This window comes from Dermacentor albipictus, chromosome 1 (assembly GCF_038994185.2).
Source record: "Dermacentor albipictus isolate Rhodes 1998 colony chromosome 1, USDA_Dalb.pri_finalv2, whole genome shotgun sequence".
Taxonomy (NCBI): domain Eukaryota; kingdom Metazoa; phylum Arthropoda; class Arachnida; order Ixodida; family Ixodidae; genus Dermacentor; species Dermacentor albipictus.
The window spans coordinates 119,984,043-119,992,474 of NC_091821.1; the positions used below are offsets into that span (position 1 = coordinate 119,984,043).

The 8,432-nt window shown below is 42.7% G+C and overlaps 1 protein-coding gene across 1 annotated transcript in view; it reads right to left on the reverse strand.

The window, feature by feature from the left end:
* LOC139057871 (uncharacterized) overlaps positions 1 to 3,009 on the reverse strand; it is a 48,748-nt gene extending 45,739 nt beyond the window's left edge. The window contains exons 1-3 of the mRNA XM_070536659.1: positions 2,919 to 3,009; positions 2,389 to 2,606; positions 823 to 885 (exon numbers count right to left, since the gene is read on the reverse strand). Coding sequence (XP_070392760.1) covers positions 823 to 885; positions 2,389 to 2,606; positions 2,919 to 3,009 — 372 coding nt within the window. The remainder of the gene's footprint in view (positions 1 to 822; positions 886 to 2,388; positions 2,607 to 2,918) is intronic.
* Positions 3,010 to 8,432: the final 5,423 nt, after the last annotated feature.

Sequence of the window (8,432 nt, forward strand, 5' to 3'; positions counted from 1 at the left end):
ATCATCACTAACAAACAATGGCTATTTTAGTTTCAGTTTATTGTTTTTAAATGCAGTGAATAGGTTAGAAATAATACATAGACGATGGTCCCAAAGTCGAAGACTGCAACGGGATCCTTGGCTGGTAATAACAATGTAGAGAGGTATGAAAGACGTAGGCAACTTAGATAATACAAACGCAATTACTTAAATGTAACATAAGAAAATAAACAAATGAAATTCAATTGTCAGTATGCAATCCTCTAGTACATAAAAATACTGTCATTATATTAAAATGGCAACGGTGGTATAAGCAAGAATGTAAACTTATTATACATGTAAACACGCTTAAGAGTAAATTTAAATGCATAAAAGAATGATGCAGATTTAATCGTGTTGAGTAAACCATTCTATTGTTTTATAGCCGTGAACGACGATATAATTTTTCCATAGTTAGAATTAACTATATGCACTAGAAAATTGGAGTTACGTACAAACCTGATATTCTTCTTATTAATCAGATAACTGGAATCAATGAACTCGTGTGAAAGCTGTTTAGTCAATAATTTCTAAAATGTATTTGTGTAATGATTTGTGAACAAGCTCGTCCCCAGAAGAATGTTGTTTTCATGAAGTAACAGAGTAACAGTCGCAAAAAATCCGTTGTTAGTGATCATGTGCATTGCTTGGTTTTGTAAGAGCTGAATAAAAAATTGTGTGGTTTTACGTGCCAAAACCACGATCTGATTATGAGGCACGCCGCAGTGGAAGACTCCGGATTAATTTTGACCGCCTAGGGTTCTCTGACCCACTCGTTAATCGAAGTACATGGGTGCTTCTTACATTTGGCTCCCATCCAAATGCGGCCGCCATGGCCAGGATTTGATCCCATGACCCTGTGCTTAGCTGTGTAACACCAAAACCCCAAAGTCACCACGGTAGGTCAAAGTGCTGAGTAAACGATATATGACCGTAACATGTATTTCCTCAGAAAACAATGCCGTAATTGATGTGACTGTGAATGAAAGAGAGAGAGAGAGGGACGGAGAGCAAAGAGAGGAAAGGCAGGGAAGTGAACCAGACGAGCGTCCGGTTTGCTACCTTATACTAGGGGAAGGGAAAGGGGGAACAAAAAAAGGAAAGCGGGACAGAGGCAACACTGTGTGTGCACGCAGCAAAGCGCCTTGAAATCAGTCAAGTCTAAGCAAGTGCCTCGCCGAAAAATCAGGATGCTGTCACTCTGCCGTCTGAAGCTAAATCTGATGCTTCCCCAAAGCTGGTGATGCACGTTGAAGTCACCTGTGAAGACCAGGGAGCCGTAGGTTGTCAGCAGTACGTTGCAGTACCTGGCAGTATGCCGTTAAACCCCAGGATTTTTTTTACTTCAGTGCGAATAGAATGCTGCGGGGGAGCCATGATGCCTACTCAAGACTTGCAAGTACTGAACTGAGAGCATCCAGCACTTGGCATTGCACTTCGCGCTGACGGAGTGTACAGGTTTTTCAAGAGCATTCGAAACGTATTCATCAGAGACCGGAGCATCACAACGACTTGCCGGTCTTCTTCGGGCAACTTGTCAGGAACCCGCGCTGTGCACTCTACAGCGGTGCGCAGCTTTATCACTTGACGTGGCTCCGGCTCCGGGTCCGGCAGTGGCATCGGCTGTGGCTTCGGTTCTCACTTCCCCTGTGACTCTGACTTTGGCTGTGGCTTTAGTAGTGCGGACCAAGTTGTATTGTTCTCCTCGATGACCTTGTCAGATTTAGATTGGATTCCGCCAGGTCTAGGGGGCAAAGGAGGAGGTGTTGTCGAATGGGGCGTACTCTTCACAGAGGCATAAGCGTTCTTTGAACTCCAATGGCGTCGAGAACATCCCTTTCTAACGGCCGCCCCAGCTTCCCGACGAGACGAAAAGTCTCTCTCCATCTGCTTCAAGACCACCTTTTCCTTCTTCATTTTGGGGCCTTCATTTTGGGGCAGTCATTTGAGGAAGCATCATAGCACCCAAGGCAATTGGTGCATTTGAGAACCATGGCTGCACAAGAGTCTGCAGCGTGGGGCTCGTTGCAGCGTGAGAAAACTCTCGTGTTCTCGCACACGGCGCTCACGTGTCCTAGCCTCATACGATTGCGGCATTGCAGTGGCTTTGGGATGAATGCCGAACAGGGTGTCTAAAGTGGCCCACTTTGACGTGCGAGGGGCAGTCATTTGAGGAAGCATCATAGCACCCAAGGCAATTGGTGCATTTGAGAACCATGGCTGCCCAAGAGTCTGCAGCGTGGGGCTCGTTGCAGCGTGAGAAAACTCTCGTGTTCTCGCACACGGCGCTCACGTGTCCCAGCCTCATACGATTGCGGCATTGCAGTGGCTTTGGGATGAATGCCGAACAGGGTGTCTAAAGTGGCCCACCTTGACGTGCGAAGGGAGTGTCTTGCCCTTGAAAATAATTTTCACACTGCGGGATTGGCCGAGGCGATACACATGCGTTATGGTGATGCCATCAACGGCAAGCTTCACTACAGTCGACAAGTCAGTGTTGGAGATGGGGATCTCCACGTCGTAGATGAAAACAGTAATGGAACCACTGTCCAAGGGGATGTATGAGCCTAGCTTTATGCCATCAAGTTCTGTAAATTTAAACAAATTTCTCAACGCAGTCTTATGTGTGAGGTCAATAGGCAACCTATTTTTTTTTTTTACTCTAACGTCTGCGACCTGATTTGGCGCCACCGCTTCAAGTTGCACCAATACAGAATGTCTGTTGAGTCGCCTCTGGTTCTTGGTATCGAGTTATAGTACAAATATAATCGTACTGATTGCGGTATTTCGAGTTGGTCCTATCGTTGACGTGCTCGAAGACATGGATGCCCTGGTGGTGTGTCTTCGTTTCGCGTTGCGGCTCCGCAGAAGCTCGAAGGCGTCATCGGAGAAGTCCTCACTGCTGAGCGAGTAGACACTGGTGTCATCGCCGTCGGTGTCGCTCTGGAGGCCAGTCCGCTTCCAAGACGCAGCCGCCACTGAAGTCGCCATCCCCGGCAGAGGCATGGCAACGTCAACTTGCATCAACTGGCGGCTCTCCAAAGATGTACGCGGAAATTAGGAGAAAACAACTGAGATAGAGAAACAGTGTCCTAGCTCGCAGACACCGACTGTGAATGAAAGAAAAGTACCATATGTTCAAAATTAAGCTTTATGGTTTTCTTAAAATTAGGCACTGGCCGGGACGCGAAGACCACCTGTGCAGATAAGTTATGTGGCCAGGGGGACACAAAGTGAGATGATAATTATCGCTGTCAAATAAAATTAGCTTTGCATTAACTTCAGTAAATATGTATGCTTGTATTCAAAATTTAGAGGCAGTCATGTTTCTACACAGTTTCACTTGGAAGAATGCTTCCAGCACGTCTGTATTCCAAGATATCCGACTGGAAATTTTAATTGTCGTTCGCATGATTACACATGCAAGAGACTCAGGATCGGTGCGAAGCTCTTCCCTCCACCTAAAGCGGAGCAGAACTCCATGCCCTCGTTGTCACCACTACAAACATTTTCCTATTTTCTTACAGTCATTCCCGTGCAAGATCGCCAAATGGGTGGTATCTCGAAAGACTGGAAAATATTCATTGTAACATGGGAAGCCTTGCCTTTAAAATATTGCAGCGGCAACCGAGAAAAAGTGATGATGGACCAAAGTATGTTTAAGTGATTGTTGTTGCTTTTTATTTAAATACAGACGTGTTCTACTAGAGAGGCACTTGATCTTCATCAAGAAAACCTGAAGCTGGTTTAGATATAAATACCATGATCTTGATCACTTGACCACTTGATCTTCATCAAGAAAACCTGAAGCTGGTTTAGATATGAATAGAATGAAATTGTATTTCTCAGGGTTAATTATATATTGCTCTCACGGCACGTTGTTAATCGGGGTTGAGAGTCAAAGCTCCAGTATTTTTATAACTGCAAATGATATACACTGTCATATAACAGGCCTTAAGCCTTTGAAAAAAAGATTACTTGAGTGCCCATGATCTCATTGTTGCATTAATAGATAATACATTGATAGAATGCAGGCCAAACATAGCCTAGATAATAATTTAGTGATAAAGAATGCATCTTGGCTTCGGTACGATAACGAAAGGGTTTAAATTTCTATATTCAGGAAGATTCTTCATTGGTTACACAGCAGGCGCAAAATAAATATGATCAAATATCTGAGAGCACAAGAAAAAGCTTTCAGACTGTCAGCGGACCGGGTGGCGTGGGTAGTGACGTGAGTGGCATCAAAACTAATTTCATCGCACATTGCTTATCGATAGCGTCTTGGTAAGTTATGATGTCATGAAGATTGAGACCTGCATAGGTTTCAGGAAAGCACACCACCACAATGATCGGTACCTTGCTGTCTACCGCAGGTCTGCAGATACCTGGAGGGACCAGCGTGTGTTGGTACCTGTGCAAGTACACAGATGGCTTCGTTGTACTCTGCCGTACCAACGTCACACTTGAACAGTCTTGACTAATGGGGACAGTACTTCAAGTATTATAAAGTAAATGCCAGGAACTGGCTACCACATATGAGATGTAAGAAAAGTGGTCCTTACGATGCAGCACCGGGCAGCGCGCTGTCATGCGAAATAATAGAAGCAATAGTCATCCATGATTCAGTGTCAGCATTCCTTCTATGAATCTCTCTAAAAATCAGATAGTCCATTTATCCACGCACCACGTATGGCGGACAGCTACTAAATGGTGACTAAAAATACAAGAAAGTTTCACCTGTCCTACCCTCCTCAAACGCGTTTGTTTTGAATAATAAAATGCATTGCTAGGCTATAGCATTGTCCGTATCCCCTTTGTACGTTTTGTGGATTTTTCCACGCTTCTGGCTCTCTGAGATTGATCCTCGTCTGAGATAAGAAAATGGGCTAATTAACGGAAGGAAGTTCTTGGAATTTGCCCCTTGTCTCTGTCTTTGTTGCTGCTGTTTTTAAGCAAATAAGTGTGCGAAAGTTCAAGTGGGGTTTAATTATACTTTCAGGAGCAAGTCTGGAAAAAATGATGTGGTGGGGAATAACACTATCGAAGATTTTCGTAACAAGAATGAATACAAGGTTGATTGCAACTTTATTTTATCAGCGCGATTGATTCATGGTATATTAGTAGACAATGCCTGGAGAAAAACGAAACCACAGTGTAGAATACTATCGTCATTTAACAAATGAGAAGTTCAATTATGTTTTTATTTACAGTACTTAGCTTCTTCAAGCGGTTTCATGGCCGGTAAATCAACATAAACTTATACACACTACATTTTCAGTCTTCCTCGAAATGGGTAAACCGAGTTGAAGTTAACAAACACGTGAGGAACAAGACTATTCCAGCCAACGATAGGCCGTGGCAAAAATCCGTATTTAAATATATAAACTCTGGTGCACAAGGCAAAAGAGCATTCACATGTTTGATTCTTGCTGAAGCTCGACCAGGGGGGTGTGAGTACTCTACGCGATCCAAGTTAAATTTTCTTTTGTAAAGCAAATAAAAGACTTCAAGCATGCTATCTTTCTTCGGCTAGCCAATGACTGATGACCAGCCCTTTGAATCAATGTTTTTACCGATGGCCTTCTTTTTATTTAATGTATTTAAGGAGAGGTTGGTGCCTGTGTGTGGCACGGGCTACTCATCTTCTCTTACATGATAGTCATCACCGCAAAGTTGTCAACGATCACCAAACTGGACAAATAAACACATGAACACATTCATTGGAGTCATCAATCTCACTTTAACTTTTTTTCGGGTCGGTCTAGTCAAGAACTGATTAACTTTGTTGACTTTTTTGCGTTACGTCAAACTGTTTTGTAACCGACACGTGCGAACCATATCTTAGATTTGTTATCCACAAATAAACCTGAATTCGTCCGCTCTACTCAAGTGCTACCTGGAATAAGCGATCATAATGCTGTGCTTTGTGAAATGAATGTTGAACATTTAAGAAGCATTGGAACAGCAAACAGGTGAATATATAACTACGAAAAAGCAAATGCAAGCGAGATAAATAAAGCGTTGAATGAGTACCGGACGGTATTTGAAACATATGCCGACTACACTGGAGTAACTGAATTATGCCTTATATTTAAGGAGAAGATGTTTGAGCTGAGGCAGCGCTTTGTTCCGGCGTCGACATTAACGAAAAGAAGAAGTAAAAGTAAACGTTGGTTTACTCGGGAGTTACGCAGTCTAACATGCAAAAGGCAACTAGCTTACAGTAAATATAAAGAAAAGCCGACACGTGATCATTGGTTGATGCTGCATGAAACTACCGAAAAAATGAAAGTTGCAGTGGCAGCTACAAAGCATTCATTTGTAATTTCAATGGAGTCGAAATTAAAGGATAATCCGCAGGCATTCCGGAAACTTTCAAAGAGAAATGGAAAAGACACTGTGACTATACCAGCGCTTGTGTCTGGTTACAGCTTTATTGATGATGACGTAGGAAAAGCTGGGTTCTTTAATATGTATTTTAGATCTGTTTTCAGCTGTGCATTGCAACGGAGGCATGATGATATGAGTACCTTGAATTTCCAGCCGGTGATGAGTATTATGGATGATGTTGTTATTAGCATTGATGGTATAGAGTCTCTGCTGCACATTCTTAAGATTGCTAAGGCTGGGTGTCCTGATGACTTGCCAAACAAGTTTTATAAATTTTCTGCTCAGTCGGTTGCACCGTATACTTGAAGATTATCTTCGAAAAATTGCTTGACGAATGCTGCCTTCCAAATGACTCGAAAATTGCAAGCATAGTGCCAATTCACAAATCTGGTCCTCGTGGCACCGTCCCAAATTATAGACCAGTATCACTAACTTCAGTTGCGTGCAGGACTCTTGAACATATTTTGTATACTAGTATAGCAGCACATATGGACGCACATTCATTGTTTAATTCTCGTCAGCATGGTTTGCGAAGGGGCCTATCTTGCACTACACAGTTGACTGAATTTGTGCACTACCTGTCAGAAGCACTGGACAGGCGTGTTAGCGTGGAGTGTGTGTTTTTGGATTTCAAAAGGGTATTTGATACCGTGACGCACTGTTTACTAATAAAAAATGGCCTTTTACAATAACATTCCTTAAGTGATATCATTGGTAAAAAATTACCTACGTCTGCGTCAGCAGTTTGTGGTCGGGAATGGTACTCAGTCTCAGAAGGTGCAAGTTGTGTCCGGTGTTCTGCAAGGCTCCGTGTTGGGGCCGCTATTGTTCTTGCTGTACGTGAACGACATTAATGACGGAATAGTGTATCAAATGCGGTTATTCGTGGACGACTGCGTCCTCTAAGAGTAGTCACTTGTGACCGTGATGCTGAGATGTTTCAGGAAGACTTGAACAGAATCTCGGAGTGGTGCGTCAAATGGAATATGAATTTGAATTCGTCTAAGACTGTTCACATGGAATTTACACGAAAGAAAAACCTTGATATGCAACAATATGTTATTAGGAATGTAATGTTGGAACAGGTATTCGAATTTAAATATTTAGGTGTTTCTTTTACTCCCGCTTTGAATTGGCGCCGTCAAGTCGATTATGTCGGTTCTAAAGCATGCGCAACCCTGAGATTTCTTCGCCGAAATGCATATACTTTGCCAGAGTCATCTCGGGACATTTTGTACAAGACTTATGTGAGGTCAATTCTGGAATACGCGTGTACGGTTTGCGACCCGCTTACTCGTAAAGATAAAGATAAGCTGGAGCGGGTGCAGAACATTGCCGCTCGTTTCGTATCTGGCATACGCGGGGCTCAGTACAGCGCATCGCGTACGAAGGAAGCACTAAACTGGGAATTGCTAGACACGCGCCGTAAGAAGTTGAGGCTGCAGTTTTTCCATGTTATTTATTATTCAGCCGTTCGGGTTGATCGCGAAAAGCTTGTGCAAGAGCCTTTTTATAGATCCAATCGTGTTGACCATGATTTTAAGGTCCGTGAATTTGCGAAAAAAGTGAATTGTTTAGAATGTGTTTTGTTCCTAAAACCATTAGGGAACGGAATAGACTGCCGAGTGATGTTGTGAGGGTTGAATGAACTGACGCTTTCTTTTTGATGTTGTAGATTGTAGATGTGCATTGCTAAGGAATTTGTCTTTTTTTTCGTTTTTTCCTCTTTTGTTATCGCTTTTAACACTGTCCAAGAGCAGAGGTGTCGTATGTGTTTCTTCGTGTACCCCCCCCCCCCCACTGTAAGTCCTTGGCGCTGTGGGTTCCCTAATAAATAAATAAATAAATAAATAAATAAATAAATAAATAAATAAATAAATAAATAAATAAATAAACGAACATTCACGTTCAAAGTCTCAGTATTGCAATATGAATAAATGTTCGCGCAACAGAAGTGTTCACACGCAACATTTGAGTTCACAGAGCATAAATGTTCACAAAACCAAGATGTTCACACAGAT